The sequence below is a fragment of the Magnolia sinica genome, chromosome 18, assembly GCF_029962835.1.
Source record: "Magnolia sinica isolate HGM2019 chromosome 18, MsV1, whole genome shotgun sequence".
Taxonomy (NCBI): domain Eukaryota; kingdom Viridiplantae; phylum Streptophyta; class Magnoliopsida; order Magnoliales; family Magnoliaceae; genus Magnolia; species Magnolia sinica.
Window position 1 is genome coordinate 45,460,333 of NC_080590.1, and position 27,933 is coordinate 45,488,265.

Sequence of the window (27,933 nt, forward strand, 5' to 3'; positions counted from 1 at the left end):
ACACCTCCTATTCCAATGCTACCCTTGGTGGCAAAATTTGGGTGTTTTGGGCCTCTTTCCTGTCTACTAGGACCCTAGTAGAGTCGAACCAGATGATCTCTTTGGAAGTGGATTTGAACTAAGCACCAGACAAGGTGCATATGACCTCTGTCTATGCAAAATGCTCTCGAATTTTAAGGAAGAAGCTATGGGAGGACTTGTCCAACCTCAACTCGGGGTTCTTATCCCCTTGGGCAGTCTGTGGAGATTTTAATGCAGTATTGTCGCAATCTGAGAGAGAGGGCTTCACGGTCTTCGATGCTAGGAGTGTGGCTGACTTTATGGAGGGTCTGAATGACGCTGGTCTAGTGGACGCTTTGTTCTCACGTAACAGATTCACATGGGATAGTAGCCAGTCGGGTCAGCCTAGGGTCTGGGCCAGGCTTGATAGAGTGTGTTGCAATGATCGTTGGCTGCAAAAATTTCCTTCCTTCTAAGACAAAATTCTGACCACGCTCCGTTGCTTCTGCACTTTCCATCACCTCAACCGGGGGGCCCGAAAGCCTTCCGGTTCCAAAGAATGTGGTGCTCGCACAGTGGATTCCAGGAGCTGGTCAAGCGGTCTAGGCAACTCCCTCGGTTGGCAATCCAATCCAAATTGTGATAGCAAAATTGAAGGCAGTGAAACAGGCTCTCAAGCATTGGAATAAGGCCACCTTTAGTAACATCTTCAGCCAAATTCAAACTACTTCGGCTGATCTTAGTCGCATTGAAGAGGCGACGCTTGCGGCTCCAAGCCAGGATATTCAGCAGGATCTGCAGAGGCTCAAGGATAACCTCTCCTAGCTGGAACTCTACGAGGAGATTTTTTGGAAGCAAAAAATCTCGGACTCATTGGTTGGAAGAAGGAGATCGTAACACCAAGTTCTTTCACTTGGTCGTGGCGACCAAGAGTAGAAGAGCCATAATCCAGGAAATCAAACAAGCTAATGGTACAGTAATCTCTTACATTATAGATATCAGAGAGGATGTGGTGGATTATTTCAAATAGCTACTTCAGGTTGAAGATAACCTCGGTTCAGAGAACTTCCTACAGTCCATCCAGACAATAGTGTCTGCCCAAGACAATGCTCTCCTGCTAGCCAAACCATCCTTCGAAGAACTTCTTCAGGGGATGAAATTTATTCCGCCAAACGTAGCAGCTGGTCCAGACGGCTTCTTGGGGGCATTCTTCCAGGCCTGTTGGTCTAAAATTTGCCATGACCTCCTCATTACTGTCAAATACTTCTTTAGTGGTGCTTATCTCCCTCAAGCCCTCATGGCCTCTCTAATTTGCCCAATATCCAAGATAAGTGCCCCGATCTATTTCTCTGATTTCAGACCAATTAGTCTTTATAATTGCTTGTACAAAAAAAATTTCGGGTATTATTGCCGCAACACTGGGAGGCATTCTCCCCAACATTGTCTCCATAGAACAGGCTGCGTTTGTGCAGGGACGATCCATGGCATAGAGTTGCGCCCTTATCCTGAAAACTTTCAAGGACATAAACAAGAAAGTCAGGGGAGGTAATTTTCTCCCGAAGCTAGACATGGAGAAGGCCTATGACAGACTCAACTGGAACTACTTGAAAGCAGCCCTCAACCAATTTGGGTTCCACAGGGATTGGATCCAGCTGGTGGAACGTTGTTGGTCAAAATGTTGGTTCTCGATCCTCATCAATGGCGTCATGACCGGCTTCTTCCACTCATCTAGGGGTCTAAGGCAGGGCGATCCAATTTCCCTAGGCCTCTTCATCCTTGCAGTTGAAGGGCTTAGCAGAGGCTTCCGTTGGTTGGTTGCCTCAGGCGTGCGCCAGCCATACAAGATGTGTCCAAACTGCCCCATAGTCTCCCATCTACTATTTGCTAATGATACGATCCTCTTCGCAAATGGATCCAGAAGGTCCCTCACCCAAATCAAGACTTTTCTTACCCAATATGAGAGGTGCTCGGGTCAAAAATCAACGTCACAAAAAGCTTTTTCATCCCTCCTTTAACAACGTCCGAATCACAATGTAAGGTCGTCGCCTCCATCCTTGGTTTCTCAAAAGCATCGCCACCTTTCTCGTACCTCAGTGTCCATATATTCCAGGGGAGGCCTAAGAGAACCTATTTTCAGGCCATAATAGAAAAGATTCAGGCCAGAATTTCTGCGTGGCAAAATAGAATTTTATCTCAGGTTGGGAGGCTCACCCTCATCACGCATGTCCTCAATAGCATCTCAGTGCACACTCTTGCGTCCATGGAGGTCCCTTCCAACATCCTTGCTGAATTAGAGAAACAGTTTGCCGACTTCTTCTGGGGCTGGGAAGGGCCGAAGAAGAAGTGTCATTGGCACAACTGGAGAAGTCTTCTACTGCCAAAATCTGAAGGTGGTCTGGGCCTAAGACCCTTAAAATCAGTGATGTAGGCTTACCGTTTAAAGCTTGCTTGGGCGGCCCTGTTCTGGGGGAAGAACAGTTGCTGATGCAAGTTTGTGAGAGCCAAATATGCTCAAGATTTTGTTGTTGATCCAATCTCGCCTGCTGCCCCCAACGTAGCTCCTATCTGGAAAAGGATCAGGATAGCATTTCCCCTGCTCAGGGAAAAATCCAGATGGCTGATAGGGCGCGGCTCCATTGATTTCTAGGAGGAGGATTGGTCCGGCCTTGGTGCCCTGCGAGCTCTGCAGCTGCATCAACAAGCCAGCACACCAGCCAGTGTCCAGGACTAGATTGGCCCCGCTGGTTGGATTAACAAAGCGAAGGCCTTGCAGGTCTTGCCCCTAGCCGTGGTGGATCACATAGCCCTTGAAGGGATCTGCACGTCGGACTCTGATGACAGCAGAATATGGCTTTCGTCGAGGAACGGGGAGCTCATTGCTGCCTCGGCCTGGCAGATCATCAGGCCCATTACGCCAAAAACCAGCTGGTCTTCCTAGGTTTGGCACTCCAAAGTTCCTTCAAAGGTCTCCCTCCTATCCTGGAAAATTCTTCATAATGCAGTCCCAGTCGACGGCAATATCCAAAGGAAAGGTATCAGTATAGCCTCCAAGTGTGCCTGCTATCCTCCGCCTGCCCATCCAGACTGTGAGTCAGTGGACCACCTGTTTGCCATAGGGTCTTTTGCCAGTGGGGTTTGGGAGCAATTTCGTCGGGATTGTGGGATCCCCCAGCCTTTGCCTTCCACTCCGACTGGCCGAGCTGCTCTATGGTGGGATTCTTCCAGGACATCGTCTTCTCCTCTGAAGGGCCTGATCCCCATTTTCATCTTCTGGGAACTGTAGCAATCCAGAAATGCCACCAGATTCGACAACGCCTATTCTGGAGTCTCCATAATTGTAAAGCGAATTCTCCACTGGGCGTAGCTAGTCAGCTCCACACCTCCCACTCCTAAAACCCTCCTCAGATCGGTCACTATCATGAACATAGGATGGAGAATCAAGAACCCGCAACCGAGGCCGCCAAAATTCTCCGTTGTGAAATGGAGCAGACCTCCCTCAGGCTGGATAAAGCTGAAAGTGGATGGTTCCTCTAGGGGAAACCCGGGGCCTTCGGGAGGAGGTGGGGTTGGGAGAGATGAAATAGGCAAATTCTTGTTCGGGTTCGCATAGGGTTACAGTATCAATACAAACATCGAGCTGGGACTAAGGCAGTTTTAGATGCTCTTGCTCTAGTGCACCAACTTGGCTACTCTAGAATAGTTCTTGCGAGTGATTCTTTGGTGGTGGTGAAGGCCCTATCAGACTCGGCTAACGTTTCCTAGAAAATATGGTACTTAATGGTAAGAATTTCCTTCCTCGCCCGCTCCCTTCAACTCCAAATGGTTCATACTCCAAGGGAAGCGAACACAGTTACGGATGGTTTGGCCCGCCTGGGGAGCGAGGCTCAGGCCAACTCCAACTTCCTGAGAAGAGATTCCCTCCCTCATATCATTAAAGGGTTGTCATTTCTTGACAAAGTCGGGCTCAGCTCACTCTGTCAAGCTTAGGCTTCGCTGTTTTTCTTTCTTGTTCCACTTAGCTCATATGATAGGAGGGCCCATCCCCTTTTTGTATTTGGGCTTTCCTGAAGCTCTTGTAAGCCGGTCCTGGCCTTTCTGATCCATGAAATTCTAGGAATTAAAAATATTTTCAAAAAAAAAAAAGAAAAGAAAAGAAGCTATTTGATCTATGTGGGGTGAATGGAACAATAGGTGTTTTTGAACCGAAAGCCAGTCGGTGGAGGATGTGTTTAAAAGGGTGATTGATGTTATAGATTGGATAAATTGTATTAAAGGTTTTAACCATCACGAGCAGTCTGAGTTAGTTGGGCTGTAGCTGTATGATTTCAGCTTTTAGTGTTTCTTTCAATTAGATTTTCATCACCTTTCAACAAAAGAAGAAGAAGAATTAAGTTGGATTAGATTAATGACTTGAATGCATGTGTTAGATTTGTAGTGAAGGGTGGAGCTAAGTATGGAAAACTTCATGAATTGATCCTATCTCATGTATTAACTGGAAAGAAAAAAGAGCCAAATTTCATAAAGTATTGTTCCTACCAATCTTCATCTCACCAAGAAAGCATTTCCTTTTACTCATCCCCATCATATGGAAGCAATCTCCTTGGCATAAGTCTTCCTCCATTGGGGGCTACACCTGCACCTCTCATGCCACTCTCTTCAATGTTATTCCAATGAGGAACCCCAGACAAAGCGCTGCCTCTCATTATCCTAGGACTGTTCATCATCGCATCCTGATTCAACTAAGAAAGAAAATAATTAGTAACAAATACAATTTGAAGGGTGTATGATCTATGTAAATGTGAATTAGACATGAAAAAAAAAAAAACCTAACTTTTAGTAGAACAGTTAATGAAAACATCTTCTCTATCAATCGTACAAAAAATATTTATGTTAGTAGTGTTATCTACTATCTTAATATTTTTAAGGCATGTAGGTTTTCAATAAATATAATCCAACATATTAACTTGCCTTTCTGCATTGTTTTATAGATTAATAATGGGAAGCTACAACCACATGGTTTTTCATTTGCATATGTACTTGGTGTTGAAGAGATGAGATTTGCATTACACAATAGAGGAGCCATTGGAGATGACTCGAACCTGGGTCAATCCTCAAAAGAGTAGGTATACTAACCAGCTCGACTCTCAAGCTGGATGTGTAACATTTATGAACTTCACTATTATGGATTTTGGGGTATTTTTAAAACATTATGTATTTTTTTTAAATGTTGTTTTCCTTTAATGAAAACTATGTTTAGTCATTATACATTTATATCATATTGTACTAGACTTGTATTTAGTTTTTCTTTAAAAAAAAAAGAAAAGAAAAGAAAAAAAAAAACCCTTGTATTTAGTTGAACAATGAAGAGGACACATAATAACGTCTGTGGGAGTTTAGTGTTACCATTGCTGGTCCCAAGCCCAAATAAAAGGAGGGCAAATTCGTTCAGGTTAGCAGCTGGCATGAAATATCTTGGACCATCTATTCTCAGTTGCTTTGTTGTTTTGGCCTATGGAGCAGAGACATGGTGAAAGCAAGGCTAACTCAATCCATTCTATTTTTTAACTTCTTCTTCTTCTTTTGAGTTTTCTTTGAGATGTCACAATTTGATGTTTTTTATCTTTTATATTTTGTTGGAAATTTCACATGCCAAGGGAAGCAAACTTCGTGGCGGATGGCTTGGGTCGGTTGGGGAGTAAGTCCCAACGGAAAGTCACGTTTTCACGTACCTCCGAGCTCGCCCCCATTTGGGGTTCCCTTCTGCTGGATCGTGTTGTGCTGGGAAACCTTGGGGAGGGGCCTATCTAAATGTTGTGAGAGGGTGTTGTGGGTCTTGGGTTATAGGATAGGCGAGCTTGGGTCTTTTAGCCTCAGGTTGGCCCAAATGTATGTCCCTTTTTTTTTAAAGAGAAAATTTCATTTCATGATGGGAACTTTACAAGATAATAGATATTTGGGCTGCTCAAGGACTAGAAAAAAACCTGGGACAGCCTATCATAAACCCTCTATAAGGCAATCAGTGCCTAGCCAACTACTCCCCCACATTGGATTCTCTAATAGAACCCAGCCCCTCTATCTAACAGGAAGAGCCCTCTGATGAGGGGAGAGAGATCCGAAACCTGTCGGAAGAAGAGGCTCCCTTGAAGCTCGCTTCCCAAATGGACCAGCCCCGGGACATTCCCTTCTCTCATGACGTGAACAAAATGAATCTACCCCTTACATAGCCTTTCTCCATTAATAAAAATTTTCCCTTAAAAAAAGTAATATCATATTTAATTATTTTTTTATTTTGCAAGTCCCTTATTTGTTCAATTTCTAAGAATCATCTCAATCATTTTATTTATTTGAAATACATTAGTAACATTGATAAGAAGAAAGAAAGTAAGAAGCTTAATAAGAGAAAATAAGATTATCTTATGAGTATAGGAAAACGTGTATTAGGAGAGTAAATGAGTAATGATGGCATTGTTGTAGACAGATGTCTTAAATCTGGATTTTGCACTCTTCGATGACATCGAAGCCACTCGATGTCATCAAGTATTTTTAAAAATTTCAGCCCCGGTCATTGGACTATTTTTGTCATTTTTTGATGACATCGAAGATAGTTTGATGTCATCGAAGGTTTTATGCAGATTTTTTGTGGAAACGCAGATTTTGTGGATTTTGTTTCCTATTCTGTTTTGATTCCTTTCTAAGCCTATATAAAGGAATGTATACAGGACTAAGAGGGATTTCTAAGGCATCCTAAGACTTTTAAAAGGATTCTAAAGTTTCTAAAAGGGGGATCTATGGTTTCAAGGGGTGAGAAAGGTGAGGTTTAAGGATTGCTCAAGCTGTGTAAGTTCTCCATCATTATAATCTCTTCTTTCATAGTGGAATTATGTCGCTTTGTGCCGTGGTTTTTTCCTGCAAGGGTTTTTCACATTAAATCTTTGTGTTCTTCTTTGGTTTAATTGGTGCTTTTGGATTGCGATCTTAGATCCATCTCTGTGTGATTCCGCGACACAAATCCCAACAAGTGGTATTAGAGAAATCGTTGGGGCACATGCTTGAATCTACAAGATTAGCAATAATGGGAAGTACTAGGTATGATATTGAGTAGTACTCAGGCAAAAATAACTTTGAGTTATGGAATATCAAGATGGTCAGTTCCTTAACCAAATAAGGTGAGGATGGTGCATGGATCCTTAGTCCTGGACAAAGCTGGTATTGGGAACATTAGGCAAATATAGATGAGGTTATTTTATTTTTTCATTTTTCCTTCTCCTTCTCAGGCAGCTTTTGTGTAGTTTCAGTTATTTGATAGGAGGGGTCCTCTCCTTTTTGTATGGACCCTCCTGAAAGGCTGTAATCTTTCCAGTGAATTGAAAAGGCTGAGGGATTGAATTTTTTTTTTTTTAAAGGTGAGGATGGTGCTCTTTAGCCAAAATAGTTTACTATGACTGATGATGAATGGAATACCCTTGATAAGAAAGTCTTATCCTCAATCTGTTTATGTCTCACGGATGAGGTTATCTATAATGTTTTGAGGGAGAAAACTACAACTAGTTTATGGGCGAAGTTAGATGATATTTATACGAAAAAATCCTCTAAAAACTGCCTACACTTGAAGCTACAGTGGTATAACTTCAAGATGGCAAAGGGTGGAGATCTGGAGGCCCACATCAGCAACTTTAATAAATTGGTTTGCAAACTGCTAAATATGGAGGCAGTGATCAAAGATTAGGAACAAGCATGTATGTTGCTGAATTCTCTTCCGGCATCGTATGAGTCATTCAAGGACACAATGTGCACCACAAATAAAACCCTGAGTGTCGACACCGTTATCTCAGCCCTTCAAGGGAAGGCCATGAGAAAGCTAAACGGCAACATGGGGACATCTTCCGATGCACTGATTACAAGGGGCAAGAATACTGATTGAGGTACAGGATACTCAAGACCTAGATCCAAATTAAAGGGCAAGGGTAAAGGAAAACTGAAGTGTTGGAACCGTGGGATGACTGGACACATGAAAAAGGATTGTACTAATCCTAAAGCAAAGAAAGAAAACTCAGAGGCTTTTTTTTCAAAATAAGATTGTATTGATAATCACAAACATGATATAGTAGAGGAGCAACAAATTTGGTAGTGCCTGCCCTGCAAAAGGGGGCGATCCTCTTGTCGTAAAAAGGAAAAACAACGAGGAAGCCTAGGTTTCTCGAATCGAGCCGAGGCCCACTCAATCCAAGAACAAGAGGCCTCAGATGGAGGGAGGAAGAACCCTGAGGAAAATAAAGTCCCGATTGCTTTGTGAACCACTACCAAGTCTAGCGAGCCCATCTACCACGGTGTTGGCCTCTCTAAGGGTGTGGATGAAGAGGACATCCATTCTATCCTTGAGGGATTTGATTTTAGCCTTCCAATACCACAAGGACCAAGCACAGAGAAAAGGATTGGATAGGGCAGCAATGACTGATTTAGAGTCGCTTTCGACTATGACTTTGACGTAGCCCCTATCCGCGTAATGAGAGAGGCCCTCCTAGATGGTCCTGGTTTCGACCCTCGAGCTGGATCCAAAACCAAACGCAGTTGAGAAAGCAAAAAAGAAGGAACTGGAGCCATCTCTTGCCACTCCACCACCCCTAGAGGGGCCCAGGTTTCCCAAGGCGGAGCCATCAACTTTGATTTTAGTTCAACCGGAAGTGGGCTTCTTCCAGAAAACCACTTGGAAGGAACGAGTTTTGGGAAGGTTGGCAGCGATTCCTAGGATCCGCAACGAGATTCTCATGGACAGAATCGGCAGCTTGGGGAATGGAAAGAAAGGCCCCGAAGTGCATATCCAACTCAGAGGCTACTTCTAAGGAGGTGAATGTTGTTGCATCAGATGAAGAGACAAGTGGTGGTGATGTTCTGTCAGTGTCTATGGTTGGACACTTGCATGACAATCTTAGGGATGAGTGGATCCTTGACACAGGAGCACCATACCACATGACTCTTCATTGGAGTTGGTTCGACAGTTACAAGGAATGAGATGGTGAACATGTTTTTATAGGCAATGACAATACCTGTAATGTTATGGCTATTGGTGCTGTGAGCATCAAGATGTTTGATGAGATGAAGCGTACCTTGACTGATGTAAAGCATGTTCCTAATATGAAGAAAAGTTTGATTTCTCTTGGTGCACTTGAAGCTATAGGATGCAAGTTCACTGGTATTGATGGTATCCTTATTTTTTCAAAAGGAGCACTCGTGGTTACGAGAGCGCAAAGGCACAGTAACCTTTACAGGTTGATCGGGAGCACTTTAACAGGTGGAGTGGCAACAGCTATTGTAAATTTCACGTCTGTACGTATGTGGCATGCTCATCTGGGCCACATGAGCGAGCGGGGCATGAAGGTTCTATCTAATCGTTGTTTGATTCCAACTTTTAAGAATTCTGATTTAGATATATGCGAGCATTGTATATATGGTAAACAATCTAGATTATCTTTTAAAACTGGAAAACATGTATGTAAGGGAGTGCTTGATTATGTGCACTCTGACGTATGGGGGTCATCGCCAGAAGTTTTTATTTTGGGGTCGCCATGGTTTGTTTCATTTATTGATAACTATTCCAGGAAAGTTTAGGTTTACTTCATAAAACATAAATTCAAAGTTTTCACCATATTTAAACAATGGAAGTCAATTGTGAAAAAACAATCAGGGCGAAAAATAAAAGTTTTAAAGACTGACAATGGTGGAGAATTCACTTCCATTGAGTTAAATGAATATTATAAGGATGAAGGGATCATTAGGCACAACATAGTGCACCACACGCCCGAACAAAATGGTGTGGCTGTGCGAATGAATTGAACTCTCTTGGAGAGGGCCCGATGAATGTTTAGAAATATTGCGTTGGGCAGGGGCTTATAAACTGAGGCTGTTAACATAGCTTGCTATTTGGTGAACCAGTCTTCTTATACGGCAATTAAATGTAAAATTCTAAAGGAAGTATAGAGTGGTCATAAGATCGACTACTTAAATTTGTGCATATTTGGTTGTGAGACTTAATCTCATATACTGTCAGTTGAGAAAGATAAGCTAGACTATAGAGTCAAAAAGTATATATTTGTTGGATATGGTATTGGTGTGAAAGGTTACAGGTTATTCGAAAAGGCCACACGCAAGGTCATCACTAGTCGTGACGTCAAATTCGATGAAAGCTCCATTTTTCGCAAGAATGATCAAGAGGAGCAAGAGGAACCAGAAAGGTTAATTGTAGACATTCAGATTGAAATAGATGATACTTAGGTAGATACAGATGCGTAGAAAGAGGTACGGGATCAGGTGGAGCAGCCACCTGTGAGAAGAAATCCACCACGTGATCGCAAGTTACCAGCAAGATACAGGGATGACTCTAATATTGCATATACCCTTATTATAAATGAGGGGGACCCATCTACTATTCAGGAGGCTCTTAGCGAGCGTAATGTAGAAAAGTGGAAGGCGGCTATTGACGATGAGATGGACTCGTTGCACAAAATCACACATGTGAGTTGGTGAAGCTTCCAGTGAGCCAAAAAGCAATTGGATGAAAGTGATTTTTGAAAAGAAAACAAGATAGATACAAAGCTAGATTTGTAGCAAAGGGTAATGCTCAGAGAGAAGGAATAGACTTCACAGAGATATTCACGCCGGTGGTTAAGCAGGTGTCTATCAAATTCGTGTTGGCGTTGGTTACCCAATGCGATCTCGAGCTGGAATAGATGGATATCAATACTGCATTCCTACACGGGAGTTAGAAGAGCAAATCTACATGAAGCAACCAGAGGGCTACGAAATTAAAAGGGTGGGAAAAAAAGTTTACATGTTAATGATGTTATTGTATGGCTTGAAACAGTCGCCTAGGCAGTAGTATAAAAAAATTAATTCTTTCATGTTAAGTCAGAAATTTACTCAGAGTGAATATGATCACTGTGTCTATTACAATAAACTGAGTGATGATAAATTCATCATCCTAGTATTGTATGTTGATGATATGTTGATCGCCTATTATGATATATCTAAAATCAACGTACTGAAGACTCAATTATCAAAGACATTCGAGATGAAAGATCTGGGGGCTGCAAAGAGGGTTCTCGACATAGATATTCATAGAGACAGGAAGAGGAACAGGCTTTCATTATCACATGCATAATACCTTGAAAAGGTGTTAATCAAGTATGAGATGGACCAAGCAAAGCCGATGAGCGTTCTCCACGCGGATCACTTCAAGCTTTCCTCAGAACAATGTCTTAAATCAAATGAGGAAAAGCAGGTTATGTCTCATGTGCCTTATTCGAATGCGGTTGGCAGTTTAATGTATGTCATAGTCTATATGTCATGGCCATGGTGGGGACTGCGATAGATCCAGAAGTGAGGATAGTTCAACTATTAAAAGCAATGAGGGCTTCAAGTACTAACCCCACGGTGGCGGAGATAGTGAGAATATCTGCGTTGAAATTCCTCCTAACATTCAAATCTGCAACAGATCTAGAAGCTTTCAAGAACAATGAGAAGCTTCACCTGAAGATGGGTCTCCAATTAGTAGAGAAGTGGACTCCGGACGAGGTTCTGGGGAATGATGGTATCTGGATTAGAATATTTGGCATCCCAGCCCAGGCCTGGATTGAATCGGTCCTCCTTGATCTGGCCAGTTACTTTGGTAAAATCATTCAGATAGACGCTAATTCCAGATTCGGCTATTTTCAGGTTTTTGCTCGAATTAAGGTTATTCCTAGGCTAGGAGTGAGCTTCAATCAAGTCCTGAAACTGATGGTTTTAGGGAAGAGCTATCCAATTTTCATGGAGCTGGAACCATTATTCAAGTACGGGTGCTCTCCTTCCATCAAACAGTTCACTAATGAAAGCACGAAGGAATGGGTCATTAGGAGATTTCATAACCACTCAGGTAACGAATCGAATGATAATGGCAGGGCACCTACAGGGGAAACAGTAGGAAAATCGACGGGTCTGATACCTGTTCATCAAAATGTCAATGTGGAGGACAGGACTAGTACTGAGCTCCAATGCCCCCAATATGCTTGTCAAAAGGTCTCTATGCTCTTAAGGGACCACGATGAGGTTCAACAATGGCAAGATGCTGGTGAAAATTCAATGGAAAGATCTAAGATGCAGCTCCAAAGCCCCTTAGATTGTCAAAATGCCAATGAGGAGGACAGGATTAGTGCTGAGCTCAACACCCCCTAGCTGCTAGTCAAAAGGACTCTATGCACTCCAGAGATCACGAGGAGCCGCAACAACAGCGAGTTGCTTATGAAACTTCAGCCGATAGACCAGGAATGCAGCTTCAGGTTGGGCTACCTCTCCCTAACCCCCTGCCAGCCCCAATACCGCCCATCAATACTAATGAGGATTGCCACTCAGGGGAAGGAAATCATGGTCTGCAACCAATGACAGCAGTGCCAGACCTAGCTCCAATAAATAACATGGGAGAACCTCGCACATTGAGTGAAAGGCAGCCTTTCCAATCAGAGAACAATCTAAGGGTAGGCAGCAACAGAGACAGTCGCTCCACAGTTAAGTAGACTATTACAACAGAAGGAGTTCAAGATATTGACACTACCTTTGGTGGGAAACTATCTGTTCCAGATTTAAACGGCCCTCCCAGCAACAAACACATTATGTTAACGAATTCCAACAACAACCGCTCTATGTCTATGGATCCTCAAACCTTAGACATGTTACCAAGGTTCAATTCTCCAACTCCAGAAGCGTCTCAGCGTTATGGAGCAGGGGTGCAACACCTCACGATAGGAATGCAGGACTCTTATCAAATTCAATCAGGTGATAACCGGGAATCAAGTAATCAGAATCAACGCTTCTCAAAAGCCCCCTCAGCTCAGCACACTGACCAATTCTCTCGGGTAGAAAGGGAACTCCAGCCAAAGCAACAACACCACCTCCAATCCAAAGGGAACCCCCTTTCTCCCACCACCTCTTCAATGGAATCGTCCTCCTCCGGATAGGCAAATTGTCTGGGAAGGGTGGTTATCGAGAGTGCAGCAAATGTTTAAAGAAACTCCAGTAATAAGTGATAGGCTCACTGACACCTCGGCAATACCACCTATGAGAATCTCCACTATTAATTCCTCTGTTGCAAGGAACTCTATCTCAGCCGTCCAGCCCAATCTGCCACCAGACCTGAATGATAGGGGATCACAACCCAATCTGCCACCAGACTTGAATGACTGGGGATCACAACCCACACCTGCAGCAGCTCAGAAGCATTCGCCAGCACATCCTAGAGAAAGAGATCATCAAGCAATCATAGATGATAATCCAAAAGTAGTAGAGACTGATCAACACCCAGGAGGGATGCCAGACACAGAAATGCCACCGGACCCTACTCAGCCAATAGAGCATCAGCCTCCTCAACAGCAAAACACGGACAGAAGGTCAGTCCAAGAGGCCATCAATTTATGGGTGTACATAGGAGGCGAATCCACTCTTCCAGACAGACAATTCAGATTCTACAGACAGTTCGCAGGGAGAAGAAACAACCAACAATAGGGGGGATGTCTTACGGAAACACCAACAGAAAAAGGTCTTCAGCAAGTGAAAAAGTCAGCATCTAAAGAGTGTGCAGCGACGGGCCGGGCAAAAAGAATGGGTTTCCAATGATTAGTCTTCTCTCTTGGAATGTTCGAGGGGTAGGTAATGCGCAGACTATTCGATTTCTGAAACGCATCATTAGAAAGCACAACATAGGAATCTTACTTCTGCAGGAGCCTATGCTCAATGAACCGAAGCGTCAAACGGTGGCTGCCAAGCTGGGTTTCGACAACCACTTATCTGACCAAGAGGTTGAAAACAAAATATGGGTTCTGGCTAAAAGGAACATCCAAATTCAGATTATCAGAGCAGCAAGGCAAAGCATTACTGTCTGGGTTAATGAGGAGACTCTAGCTCAACCCCTCTTCGTCACAGCTGTGTATGTAAGCTACTTCAAAGATCTTCGAAAGACTCTTTGGGATGAGCTCAAATCTACCTCAAGATCCATGGCAGGGCTATGGGTAGTCTGTGGTGATTTCAACACAACAATCATTCCTGATGAGAGGCTCGGTGGCCAGTAGCAACTGATAACAGCAATGACTGACTTCCAAGAGGCTATCAGTGAAGCAAGGCTGCTAGATGCGGGATTTTTGAGATCTCCTTTCATGTGGTGTAATAATAGAGTTAGGAGAAGTAGGAGATGGGCAAGACTAGACAGAATCCTGATCAATCCCGATTGGATGCGAGTTTTTCCGAGCTGTAAGGTCGATCATCTAATAAGAACTTTTTTTGATCATTCCCCAATCCTTCTAACCTTTCAAGTTCAATCTGAGCGGAACCCTCACCAATTCCGATTTCAGCATATGTGGGCTCTCCATGATGAATTCTTCTCTACTATAAAGGCCTCCTAGAACGAGGAAATCTTCGCCACCCCAATGTTCAGGTTCTTTCCAAAGTTGAAAAAGCTAAAAGCGGTGTTGAAAAAATAGAATAAAATAGTCTTTGGAGATGTAAACACAAATGTGCAAGAGGCTGAGACTGAAGTCCTCAAGGATGAAACTACTCTGCTACACTCGCAATCAGATGAGGGCGTCATCAAGTTCAATTAGGCCCAAGCAAAGTTGAAAAGGGCTTACCTCCAGGAGGAGATTTTCTGGAAACAAAAGTCTAGAATCAATTGGCTCTCGGAAGGAGACAGGAACACACGATTCTTCCACAACTCAGTGTTAGACAAACGGCGTAGGCTGGAAATCAATAAGTTGAAAAAAGCCTCAAGAGAAACTATAGACAATATCGAGGAAATAGGGGAGGAAGCAGTCTCATTTTTTAAGAATCTCTTTTGCTCAAACACTTTAGATCAGATTGGTGACATAGTTAACTGTATCCCCCGAATTGTCACAAGTCAAATGAATGCAAGCCTTACGAAACCCCTAACGATGAAGGAGGTTAAAGAAGTTGCGCTATCCATCCCGATCGACAGCGCCCCGGGTCCAGATGGTTTTGGAGGATCCTTTTACTCATCCTGCTGGGATATTATCCGGAATGATCTTTTTGAAGCTGTAAAGGACTTCTATCAGGGAGGGCCGATCCCCAGAGCTTTTCAAAGCACCCAAATTTGCCTCATCCCCAAAAAAAGTAATCCAGAATTTATCACGGACTTCAGACCAATCAGCCCATGCAACTATATCATGAAGATTTTCTCCAAAATTATGGCAGCTAGGCTTGCTAAAATCCTCCATGACCATATATCAGAAGAGCAAGGGGCTTTTGTCAATGGCAGATCCATCATTGAGAATATATCTATTGCCTAAGAGATGGCCTTTGAGATCGACCGCAAGGTCTTTGGCAGAAACTTGATTAACAAAGTCGACATGGAAAAAGCTTATGACCGGCTAGAATGGGGTTTCATTACACAAGTTCTCAAAAAGTTCGGCTTTGACCCCTAATGGATATCGGGAGTTCAGCGGTGCTGGGAAGACATTTGGTTCTCTATTCTTATTAATGGTAGAAGTTTTGGATTCTTCATATCATCCAGGGGTCTGAGACAGGGAGACCCTCTATCTCCCTCCGTTTTCATCCTTGCGGCCGAGGTGTTTAGCAGGGGCCTATCCAAGCTTTTCTCCTTGAGATGTTGCCAGCCTTACAAACTACCCCAGCACTGCCCCACAATCACCCACCTTTTTTTCGCTGACGATGCTATTTTATTTCTTAATGGCAGGTTACCTAATGTGCAAACTCTTCTCAAATTCATCACCCAATATGAGAACGCTTCAAGCCAAAAAGTCAATGCTTCCAAGACATCCTTCATAACCCCGAAGAAATCAACTAGAAAGAAGAACCAGCAGCTTTGCAACATGACGGGGTTCCGGCAGGCTTCTCTCCCTTCAACGTACCTTGGTGTTCCCCTATCCAAAGGCAACTGCCCAAACCCTCTATTGCATCAGCTTACCCAAAAGATTATCAACAAAATTGAAGGTTGGAAGGCTAAGCTTCTCAATCAGGCAGTAAAATTGGTATTGATTAAATACGTCTTGACTAGCATTCCCATACACATGCTCTCCTCCATTTCCATTCCCAAATCTGTCGCCAACATTATCAATCAGGCGATTTCTAATTTCTTTTGGGGCTCTTCAGAATATGGCAAGAAGTTACATTGGGTTAAATGGTCGACATTGTGCACCCCTCTTCATGAAGGTGGCCTCGGCATTCGAACTTTTGAAGACACCACGCAGGCGCTCAAGATAAAGATGGGATGGCGGCTCCTTCAAGGTAAATCTTTATGGGCCAATTTCTATTGAGCCAAATATTTTCAAAAGATTGTTGCAGCAAAAGGAACTAATAGATCAGCCTGCTCATTGTCGTGGAAAGAGATTTTCAAATCCTTACAATTTTCTATCCACCACTCAAGATGGCTGATAGGGGAAGGGAAGATTAACATTTGGTCACAAAACTGGACGGGTAGGGGTCTTCTTACAGGTGCTATAGTTAGGACCATCCCTTCTCACCTCAAAGAAGCTTCAGTTAGAGATTTTTTCGCTCAGTCAGCTACTCGAAATCTGACAGATATCCAACCTATTATATCCACAGTAGCAATGCAAACAATTTCAGCTAATCCGATCGCTATTACTGACAGGCCAGATCGTCTTATCGGGGATCTATCAGCGAACGATAAGTTTTCAGTTAAGTCGGCATGGAATGGGATCAGGCTTCACCAACCTACGCTTCGTTGGCCTAAATGGATTTGGAACAAAACTCTGCCTCTAAAGTTGAGCATTTTGACCTGGAAAGTGATCCATCAAGCGGTCTCGGTGGACCAAGCTATGCAAAACCAAGGCATTGCACTTGCGTCCCGCTGCGAGTGTTGTAGGCCGACACTAACCACTCTCCAGACTCAAGCAGTGCAGCAGTCCTCCTCTCCCCAGGAGACCAACCGTTCCTCTCCAAGCATGCAAGGAACTCAGCGAGTTCGAGACTTCATCAACCAGCTGAACGATCTCTTCCCAACAGATCACCAGAACCAGCCAATCAGCTCGTCTCCAGACCTGCTTTTTCATCGACTAAACAGGGATCAGCAGGGATCCTCTGTTCTTGGTTTAGCTGACCTAGAGAACTTGGATCACCTCTTTAGCCAGGGAGAGATAGCATATCAAATTTGGAGCCACTTCAACAGACTTTTTGGAATGGCCACTTCTCCAAATCAGACAATCCTTCAACGTATTCAATCCTGGACTTCAAAGGCAAGTAAGAAATCCCGTTACTCCTACCTCCTTGGTCTTACCCCTACAATCATTCTTTGGGAGATTTGGACCAGCCAAAATCAGGCTCGATATGAAGGCCTTGCGATGGCAGTTAATCAGATCCTTTTCAAAATTACCTGCTGGTTGAATGAGCTCGGCAGTTCTATCCCGGCGCCGGATAGGGACTCCTTGGAATTCATCACCCTTCAAGTCCTCAGGATCGATAAAACTCAGCCCCTCCCCACCACAAAAATCATCAAAGTTACTTGGTCTTCGCCTCCCCAGGGCTGGTTAAAGTTGAACGTTGATGGCTCCTCGAGGAGAAATCTGAGTTCGAGCGGGGGTAGGTGTTTGCCGGGACCATCATGGTAATCTAATTTTTGCCTTTCATAAAAGCTATGGCAACACCACAAACACAATTGCCGAGGCCCAAGCCATGTTAGATGGCATTACGATTAGCTCCAACCTGGGTCTTTCAAACATTATCGTCGAAACAGACTCGATGACTATATACAGATTAGTTGGGGATACCCTAAGCTCATGCTTTTGGCATATTTGGTATAAGGTGGGCGAGATACGTCTTCATCGGCGTCCCCTTAATCTCATTTTCAGTCACATTTATCGAGAAGGGAACTCGGTTGCTGATGCTTTAGCCAGAATGGCTACTGAAGGGTGTCCAAACAGATTGTATGATTCCTGCGCAGCTCTTCCGAGACAGGTTTGTGGAAACCTCGTCATTGATAAAACTCGCATTGGGAACATTCGGTGTGTGTAAATGGGGTCCATTTTGGTTTTCTTCTTTTTTCGGCCAGTTTGTGCAAACTGTCTTATACAATAGGAGAGGTCAGTTCTTTTTGTTGGAACCCTCCTGAATGGTTGCACATTTTATGGTGAAATGAAATAGTCTTTGCCAAAAAAATCAGATATTTCACACGCAGTCGGTGTTGTGAGCAGATACATGTCAAACCTCGGCAAGCAACATTAGGAAGTGGTGAAATGGCTACTCTGATACATTCGAGATACGAAAGACTACATCTTAACTTTTGAGAAGACAGGAACAAAGTTGGTAAGGTATATAGATTTAGACTATGCAGGCAGTGTGGATTCCAAAAAGTCAATTTTAGGATTCTCGTTTGAACTGGCGGGTTGAGCAATTAGTTGGATATCGAAACTTTAGCCTGTCGTGGCTCTTTCCACAATAGAAGTAGAGTATATGATAGTGATGGAAGCGTTTAAAGAAGATGTCTGGTTAAGAGACATGATAAATTAGTTGGGACTTCAGCAGGAGGCTGTGCCGATTAATTGTGATAGCAAGAGCGTTATCAATTTGGCTAAAAAAATTTATTTATCACTCTCATACTAAACACATTAATGTTCATCATCATTTTATCTAACAGGTGCTTGAGGAATGAGGCGTAACACTGGAGAAGATTCACGCCAACGTGAATCCAATAGACATGCTCATCAAGGTTATTCCTACAGAGAAGTTCAAGTTCTGTACAACTTCTCTGGGCTTGGCGATGGTGTAAAAGGAAGACAGAGTGTGCACGAGAAGCTTTGATGAAGCTATGATGTGAGGCAGAGATAAGAGAAGAGGACAAGAAGCTACATATTTGAATATTGAAGACATGATAGAGATTGTTGTAGACAGATATCTTAAATCTGGATTTTGCATTGTTCGATGACATCAAGCAGGATGTCATTGAGTATTTTTAGGATTTTCAGCCCCGGTGGCTGTACTATTTTTGTCATTTTTCGATGACATCAAAGGTAGTTTGATATCATCGAAGGTTTTACGCAGATTTTCTGCGAAAATGCAGATTTTGCGAATTTTATTTCCTATTCCGTTTTGATTCCTTTCTAAACTTATATAAAGGAATGTATACGGGACTGAGAGGGATTTCTAAGGCATCCTAAGACTTTCAAAAGGGTTCTAGGATTTCTAAAAGGGGGCTCTATGGTTTCAAGGGGTGAGAAAGGTGAGGTTTGAGGATTGCTCAAGCTAGGTAAGTTCTCTATCTTTATAATCTCTTCTTTCATAGTAGAATTCTGTCGCTTTGTATCGTGGTTTTTTCCCGCAAGGGTTTTCCATGTTAAATCTTTGTGTTCTTCTTTGGTTTGTTTAGTGCTTTTGGATTGCTATCCTAGATCCATCTCTGTGTGATTCCGTAACACAAATCCCAATAGGCATGTATCCCCATCATATTGTTAAGATCTTCAGAAGAAAATGACAAGTGTCGATCGACCTCATCACAAGCAACCTCATACAAATTTTCTTTCTTTCTTTCTTTTTTCTCAATGGAAAGCCAAAAAGAAGACTACCCCCTTTCTACAACCATATGATCTTCTAGTTCATTGAGGGGGCGTTGGATGGCAAGTCAGTTTTTTTTTTTTCCGAAAAGAACCTTTATATGAAAAACAAAGCCTCTATACAGGACTACACAGTCAGGCAGGCCCACAGCACCCAAAAAGACTGAGGCCCACCTATCATATGAGACTAGACAAAGCAAACAATCTAACTAATGACCTGCTTCCGTAGAGTACCTAACCCCACCCGGTCAAGAAATAACGCACCTCAGATGGGAGGAGGAAAGCTAGACCAATCGAAATCTCTCTTCCCTTGGGAAGCACTCCGCAACTAAGCTAAGCCATCAGCAACTTCATTGGCTTCTCTCAGGATATGGGAAATGGCAATCTTAGCCTCTCTCCTAAGAACCTCAACTCTGGCTATACAAAACCACTGACTTTAATGGGGCTGGATATCTTTGTTGAGCATATCCACAACTGATTCCAATGGGTTTGGATGGCAAGTCGCTTAAGATAGCCTAACTTAGTTTCTACTTATTAAGAAGATAAGTATGTTCAATAAACAACCTACTTATCTTTACAGCATTAATGTAAGGGCGGCTCTGCCTGGCCATGGCTTATGTTTGTTTTTCTTTTCCATGGCTATGCTTGCGGGGTAGTTGCTAGACGAGTCAGGATCATCTGCCTTTACGCTCGCCTGCCGGCTCAAATCTCAGGATTCTCTGATGCCTATTGGTGCTGATAATGCAGGTGATCGGTTCATGCTCTCTTCTGGCTTTAACCTGTTGTGCTTGGATGCTGAGAAGAGGCTGGGCTTTAGTTTGCATTCTCTGGTGGGCTTTAGGTAGAAGCGCTTCTTGGTCTGTTGGCTTGGGGTGTGCTGCAAGGATGTTGCATGATGGTTGTTGAATGCGCTTGTTGTTTGCAGTGGGGTGCAGTTTTCAATGGCAAGCGATATGATGGTTATTGGCTCTCAGCTGTGCAACTATTTCGTGCAGTTTTTCGGGTTCATTCAGTCCTCGTTTTCTTGGGAAGTTCATATTTTGCTAGAAGGAGAGGCTGCCTGTGAAGCTCTATTTTCTTCAGGGTAGCTTTCCCCTATTGTTTTTTCTCTTTTTTGTTTGCTGTTTAGGCCATATGATAGGTGAGGGCTGGTTTTTTTGTGTGGAGCCCACCTGAAAGTATAGTTTGTAGTTCGTCTGTTTATATTAACAAAGATATAGGGGCACGGCCCTTCCTTTGAAAAGAAAATTTAAAAAAATAAAATAAAAGGTAAAAAATAAAAATAAACATAGTACTTATTAGCTTCTCCTCTCTTTCATCTCTCCCAATGCCTCTCTTCAGTAACTTACGAAAAGTAGAAAAGCTAAATAAAATAAAATTAAAAATTAAAAATTAAAAATAAATAAAGTGATTAAGTACTTTTTAAGTAAAATTTTTACTTATAACTAATCATAAACCAAACTTATCTAAAATAAGCTGCCATAAGCAGAAAAGGTAACTTATTTGGTGGTATCTAAACATGCCCTAGGGTCCTTACTCTTGCCCTGTTGGTAGACTCTAAGGAGTTTCAACGCCTGGTCAAGGGTTCGTGTACCCATAGGTGGTGAAATTCCACTAGCATGAGTGTGTGGGGTGCGTATGCGTGTGCGTGTGTTAAAAAAAATAAATAATAAATAAAAATAAAAATAAAAAGACTCTAAAGTTACATGCCTCTACACCCATTACCCCTCTCATTCACTGCAAACCTAAATCAGCCAATGACTAACTCTTCAATGCAATCTTCATGCACAACAACTTCACTCACTTTGATTAGAGTTTGTTTAGATGCCTGCAAAATGCTCTTTCTAGAGTAGATCACTCTTCAACTTGATCTGTAAGTGACACCATATTCTCAATTCGATGTCTTGAGCGTTCATGAGGACAATATTCGATCTCACCTCGCTCGAAACAATTCTTCAGAGTATATCTTTACGCCTTCCTCGCGTAGATGCCTTCTTCGCAGTGAAGGCCAAACTGACAAACGTCTAGAAGCGATCAGCAATCGCGGTGTACAAGAACAAATTACACCTCCCTGAAGTGGATTAGACTCGAAACGGCATCGTTGGATTTCACATCTCATATTTCTTAAAATCTATAAATGAAAAAAGAAAAAAAAGAAAAATCTATATCTACTTTCTCTACCTAAATTAGAACTACCTAAGGTTAAGGTATCAGAAATTTTTTATTTTTTATTTTTAAAGGAAGAAAGAAAATCAGAAGTATGCATTCTCTATTTTCCCAATGAAATTTTGATCAAAGTGAAAGAATCAGGTGTCTGAAATGAAAGAACTAACCTGGCCCATACTCGATCGGAAACGGCTATTGGAGCGTGGGCCACCATTGATGTTGCTGCTGCTGTTACTACTGCTGCTGCTGGGATAGCTACCACCCAACTCATACATGCTGCTGCTGCTGCTGTTGTTTCCAAGATTCCTGAGGCGGTTGAGCTCCGGCAAAACTACGGTCCCGAGATCTGGGCGGTCTTTCCTCCGGAGCTCAGCACACTGGAGAGCCAGTTTGGCATATCCCATCGCCTCCTCAACTGGCCAGTCCGGAACAGCAGGGTCGAGCATGTCAGCAAAGGTCCCCTTTTCGATGGACCGCTCGACGTGGTGGGTCAGGCCCATAGGCGGCTTAGCTGTGATAATCTGCAGTAGCATGATCCCGAGCGAGTAGATGTCGGACTTGATGCCGAGCATGCCAGTCTGTTGGTACTCGGGGTCAATGTAGCAGAAGGTGCCGGCGGTGGACGTCATGCGGTACTGGGTGACGCTGTCGGCGACGGAGGGGGGCACGAGACGGGCGAGGCCTACATCACTGATTTTGCTGACGTAGTTGCGGTCGAGAAGGATGTTACCAGGCTTGAGGTCACGGTGCACCAGCGGCTCGGGCTTGGCCTGGTGGAGGAACAAGAGACCGGTGGCGATCTCGGCCGCGATCTTGAAGCGGAGCTTCCACGGGATGGGTGGTGTGTTGCCACGACGGAACAGCCTGTCATCCAGGCTGCCATTCTCCATAAACTCATATACCAAGCATCCATATTCTGGGCATGCACCGAGCAGTAGCACCATGTTTGGATGTCGGATGCAGCTCAGCACCTCAACCTGTAGCATTATCATCGTCTTCAGTGCCGGGAAGGATCTATAATGAGAGGAATTATCATGTACAACTAGTTGTTTCACATGCCTACAATACAACTAGTTGCACCAGAGAGATGTACATGTACACTCCAATCAATGATCTGGGCCATCCATTCATTTGAACCCACTGTACAAACGATTGCATTGATCTGATCATTCTAGCCATCTGAACAACAGCCAATTTTCTATCTGATGATTCTAACTATCTGAATAACAGTCAATTTTCTTAGAACCAGCCATTTTACAAGCTAGTGATTAGGGATCGTTTGGATGCTTATAAGTTCTCACCCATGGGTAGTGTTTGGAGGAAGAAATTGACATGTAAGCCTCATAGGAAGAAATGCCTATTAGATTAAAAGTCACTTTCTGGTGAAATTCACTTATAACTTGAAAACTTACCAGCATCCAAACGAACCTCAACATCATATGAGCATAGTGATCTTTGGAATAATAAACAATCCAGTATGGGTCCCCCAAAATGGATGATGGACCTGTTTTATTTAAATGATGGCGGCATCATTTTGCATGCTTGGTGCAGGGAGGGACATGATGAGGCCGATCAGTGTCTTCCTTAGGGGATAACTATTTCAAATCCACGGAGCTCTCTGGACTCCTCACAGAGCTTCCTCAAATTCACGAGAGATAAAAGTAGGAATAATTTCTAATAAATTCGAAATAACTTGATTGATGATTTTAAAAAATGAAATTACAACTCTTTAAATAAGGAACTCAAACCTAGGACAAAGTTTTAGACTTAGGCTCCAACTCAAATGCCTTAAAAACGTGACTTACTATAAATAGTAAACTTATTATTTATAAATGACCTCCATTCTTTGTGGTTTTGGCCAAAAATTAAAAGTTTTCAATTTGGCTTAACCACATTATTCTCCTAACTTTTCTTAGCCATTTTTATGTTGGTCATGATTTCTACAACTCAAAGGATCAAAAATTATACTCAAATTAAAACTAAACAAGACTTTTGACCATCAATCTAATGGAATCTCACAAATCTGGCATGGGCAACCCAGCATATTAAGGTTGGTTGGGTTAACTAGGTTGTCCTACCTAAAATCATATATAATGTGTCCAAAAACTCATCTCAGTTTGTGAGATACAGATGATTTAAGGTTCTGACGGTCCAGATCATTTTCGCCTCCGATCACGTCTTCTCTGGTCCATCTTTGCCATGAAATAAGTATTTAAACTTTTAAATACTTATCCCATTAAAATAGTAATAATTTCACAATAAATTCGTGAAAAATTAAAAACTTGATATTCTCATTGTAACATTTTTTTCATGAATTCCCTATAATAAAAAATTAAAAAAAAAAAATTAAAATAGTGAGATTTTCAAAATATCGGCAATAATGCTCTACTTTTACGTACCTCTTGCTGGAACTGCTTCCTTCCTTGTGCAGCATCAGGTCTCAAGACCTTAATGGCCACAGCCGTGTGGTCTAGAGTAGCGCTGTAGACAGGACCGTATCCACCTTCACCGATCTTCAGTGTCTCGGAGAAGAAGTCTGTGGCTACCTCAATCTCCTCTATGGTGTACTTCCGGTACCGGACGTCTGAATTTGCCAGAGCGTCCAACGCCTTCCTCTTCTCTTCTGATTCTTTCTTCGCCTTCATCTCCGCATTTCTTCTCTTCTGCGCTTCCATCTCAGCTATCCTTTGTGATGCCTCGGCCGCTTCGATGGCAGCCTTGCATTTGGCCTTCTCCATCTCGGCAATTGCTAGGGCTGCTTCTTCGGCCATCCTTGCTTCCTCGAACTTTCGGCCTTCTTCCATCTTCCATTGGTGAAGCTCTCGAGCCTGAATTACAAAGATTTGGATGGTTTTAATTCAATTGAAGAATTAAAGACTATTATTATAGAATGATTTTCTCATTGACTTCCTTTTTCTGTACACCATGGATCAATCCGAGATGGGTTCTATCTTATATGATTCATATCCTGGTTGGACGGTACTAACTCCTCAATTGGAGAGACCATTTAATTTAAGAAAAAATGGTATTATTGCGATCCTTTTTCTTTCACATTAGTCCTCCAATAGAATGGTTAGGGCCTGTTTGGGAGCGTGGATTTGGAACCCCTGGATTTGAAACCCATTGATTTGAAATTCTCTTGTTGTATTTGGCACTCTGGATTTAGAATCCCTTGTAATCCAATAGTAAGTGCATTTACAGGGGTTTGATTTTAATTACTAAATCAACTTTAATATATGTAAGTATGTAATGTTTGACATAATGGTTGTAATAAGCCCGATGAAAATGATGAAATTCCAAGCCTCGGATGGGGCCACAAGCACAAAATCACATCCGAGTGACTAACTAACGATTTTTAACCATTGATTTATATGGATAATATTTAGATGGCACAGATAATCATATTAAAGTAATTATAGTTGTTTTGGAATATCATCAGTAGGCCATGTGTCCAATATATTAATAGCCTAGTGACATGCATATTACACATGCAAATCTTGAAAAGATTTTAGGGCCCGTTTGGCCACTTGCATTAGGTGGGATTAATGTGGATGGAATTGAAAAAGTGGCAATTAATACATGTGTAAGGTATTGTCTGTGTATTTGGTATATCTCATGCTTTTTAATATCATGTTTGGAAGATATGGGATTACCTTTTATCCCGTGGGATTAGAGTAAAGTCATGTTTGGAAAAGATACCATGGGATTGCAAACTTATATGAGAACATACATACAGACGTAGATTGATCTCGGTGCGGCTTTTTGTGATTTAAGTTGAAAATATCCACGCCGTTCATCCATTTCCCCTCTATTTATTCTACGGCATGATCCCAAAAAATGAGGCAGGTCACAAATCCATTGGACCACACCAGAGGATGCAGCGATTCAGTCTCGATTGTGGTCCATTCCATTGTGGTCCATTCCATTCCCTGCTTGACTTCATTTTTCGGTAGATACCCTAAAATGACCTGAACATCATTTTGGATGGCATGGATTCCACCATTATCATCATGGTAGGACCCATGGAGCTAGCTCTTTTCACTCACCAATGTAGGATGCAAACCACCGTGCCTTTGGGTGAATAATTGCGGGATTCTCCCAATCCATGGAGGATTGCTAAATCCACACCCTCATCCTGCGATTTGGGTGGGAGACCCAAAGACACCAGTTCAATGTTTGAGACGCCTCCTCCAAACATACACTGCCAGTGGATTATATGGGACGACTAAAGCAATCCCATCTAATCCTACCTAATGCAGGTGGCCAAACAGGCCCTTAGATGTAATCCAAGCTTTCATTTTGGATTTGAAACCCCCTCTTTGAGGGGATTTGAAACTCCCGGTTACTTTGCCAAACATATTAGGGCATTTGAAAAACCCCCTCAAATCTATGGTGCCAAACAACTCCTTAGAATTGTCGAATCTTCACCATTTTCATGGTATGGCACATCCAAGACAGAGCATGCTTGATGGTCGGTTCAGATCTTGTGCATTTTAGCCACATGTATGAAATGCAGTAACTATTATCATGAACAGTAAAAGGAAGAATGGTAGCGACCGAACTGTGTCTACCAGAAATGTGCTAGATCTAGAAATCTAGTGTAACCATCCAAAAATCAAGCTAGCCCACTCACCTGGTGAGCCACACACGTACATTCAATAAGCATTGACAGTCAAGTTACTTTAACCATTCTGTTCTACGTGTGTGGCCCACCTAATGAGTGGCACGGGTCTCTCTAACCTGTGCCCAAAAATCATAGATGATTAGTGTTCACTTGCATTGCTCTATTCAACTTCACCTTTTGTTTTGCTGTGATTGCTTCTTTGCAAGCTGTGCTATACATGTCCATTGTCTGCTTCAGCTCCAGCTTTAGCCTCTTCATCTCAGCCTCGACATCTCGGCCAGCTGACTGTGATGAGAGCGAGCTCCGAGGGCTCTCGTTGGAGATGGAAGAAAACTCAAGACTCTCGGCACCGAAGTCGCTCGACCGCAAACCAGGCCCATTGAAATCCAAGTCCTCGGAAAAGGAATCACGGTTGTACGATCTTGGTTGCCGGATGGAGAGATCAGTATCGATGGGGATGCTTTTGGCTGTGGAGAGAGGCCTTGATGGTGTCTTCATGTAATCGCCGTTCCTCTCGAAAGACCTTCTTTCTAAATAGGCTGGACCTGGACTCGCTGGAGTTCTCCATGGACTCCTATTGAATGGAGTTCTGGAAATAAAATGAAGATATATATAAGATTGGAGTATGCATGATCAATCCAGTCCATACCGATCAATTCACTTAGATATTGATCTAAAGTTTGGAGGTATATGGTTTCGATACTACCAAGACAGGAGTAGAATTGATTTTCCTTGATTTGACATTTATAGTTGTTCTGATAATTAAAAAATAAAAATTAAATAAATAAATAAATGTGTAAATTTAATAAAGTAATTATTAAACTTATTCACAATTAACTAAGATATGAGGTCACAATTAACTAAGATATGAGGTGGCAATTGTCTGCTAAGAAATGAGAAAACCACTTACTACAAACATATATATGATTGGAGGATCCATCGATCAATCCAATCTAGACTAATCAATTTACTTAGACAATCGTCAAATTTTGGCTTGTTTGGATGGTTTAATTTTAATTTCTAAGTATAATTGATTTTTCCTTAATTTGATGTTTGTAGTTATTTAGGTTATAAGAAAATTATATATTTTATATAATAATCATTAGACTTATCCATAATTGACCAAAACATGAGGTGACACTTATACACCAAAAATGAAATTTCAAATTGCTATCTAAAAATGCACAATCAAAAGTTTGTAAGATTCATACCATTGCCTACATTAGGCGAGGTTGGCGAATTCTGCGCGGGTGTAAAACATGTGCATGCGTAGACACATGTGCACATATGAAGCACATGAATGGGATTTGAGCTTTCCATAAGTTTGGAAATATTAAGTAGATTTTATTCCTAAAAGCCAAATAATTTCATCTTCATGTCCCTCGCAACATACATGTAAATTCTTCTTTTACCAGCCATTCATTTATTTTGATATGTATGGCTCGCTTAAGGTGTGAAATGGCCTGATTTTTATGCTAGGAGATCTAACAATGTATCGCACTTGCTGGAAAGCTCAAATTTCACATAGGTGTCACATTTTGCCCCAACACCCTCGAGAAAAAAAAAAAAAGACTTAATGGTTTA

At 42.4% G+C, this 27,933-nt stretch overlaps 2 protein-coding genes across 3 annotated transcripts in view; one reads left to right on the plus strand and one right to left on the minus strand.

Moving 5' to 3' along the window:
* The first annotated feature begins 1,568 nt into the window (after positions 1-1,568).
* Positions 1,569-2,428, plus strand: LOC131232384 (uncharacterized). The gene is made up of 2 exons (XM_058228608.1): positions 1,569-1,963; positions 2,095-2,428. The coding sequence occupies exons 1-2, from the start codon at positions 1,569-1,571 to the stop codon at positions 2,426-2,428; spliced, it is 729 nt and encodes a 242-aa protein (XP_058084591.1).
* A 1,744-nt stretch (positions 2,429-4,172) lies between these two features.
* LOC131233467 (U-box domain-containing protein 52-like) overlaps positions 4,173-27,933 on the minus strand; it is a 40,367-nt gene continuing 16,606 nt past the window's right edge. The window contains exons 5-8 of one of the 2 annotated variants that reach the window (XM_058230180.1): positions 26,524-26,938; positions 24,125-24,553; positions 21,893-22,702; positions 4,173-4,739 (exon numbers count right to left, since the gene is read on the minus strand). In XM_058230180.1, the coding sequence (XP_058086163.1) occupies positions 4,569-4,739; positions 21,893-22,702; positions 24,125-24,553; positions 26,524-26,938 (1,825 nt within the window). In that variant the 3' untranslated portion in view covers positions 4,173-4,568. The remainder of the gene's footprint in view (positions 4,740-21,892; positions 22,703-24,124; positions 24,554-26,523; positions 26,939-27,933) is intronic. The other variant, XM_058230181.1, reaches the window with a different exon arrangement.

Coding starts and splice junctions, on each gene's coding strand:
- LOC131232384 (XM_058228608.1), top strand. CDS start 1,569: ATGGAGAAGGCCTATGACAGACTCAACTGGAACTACTTGAAAGCAGCC. Junction 1,964..2,094: donor TTTCTTACCCAATATGAGAG/GTGCTCGGGTCA, acceptor CTCGTACCTCAG/TGTCCATATATTCCAGGGGA.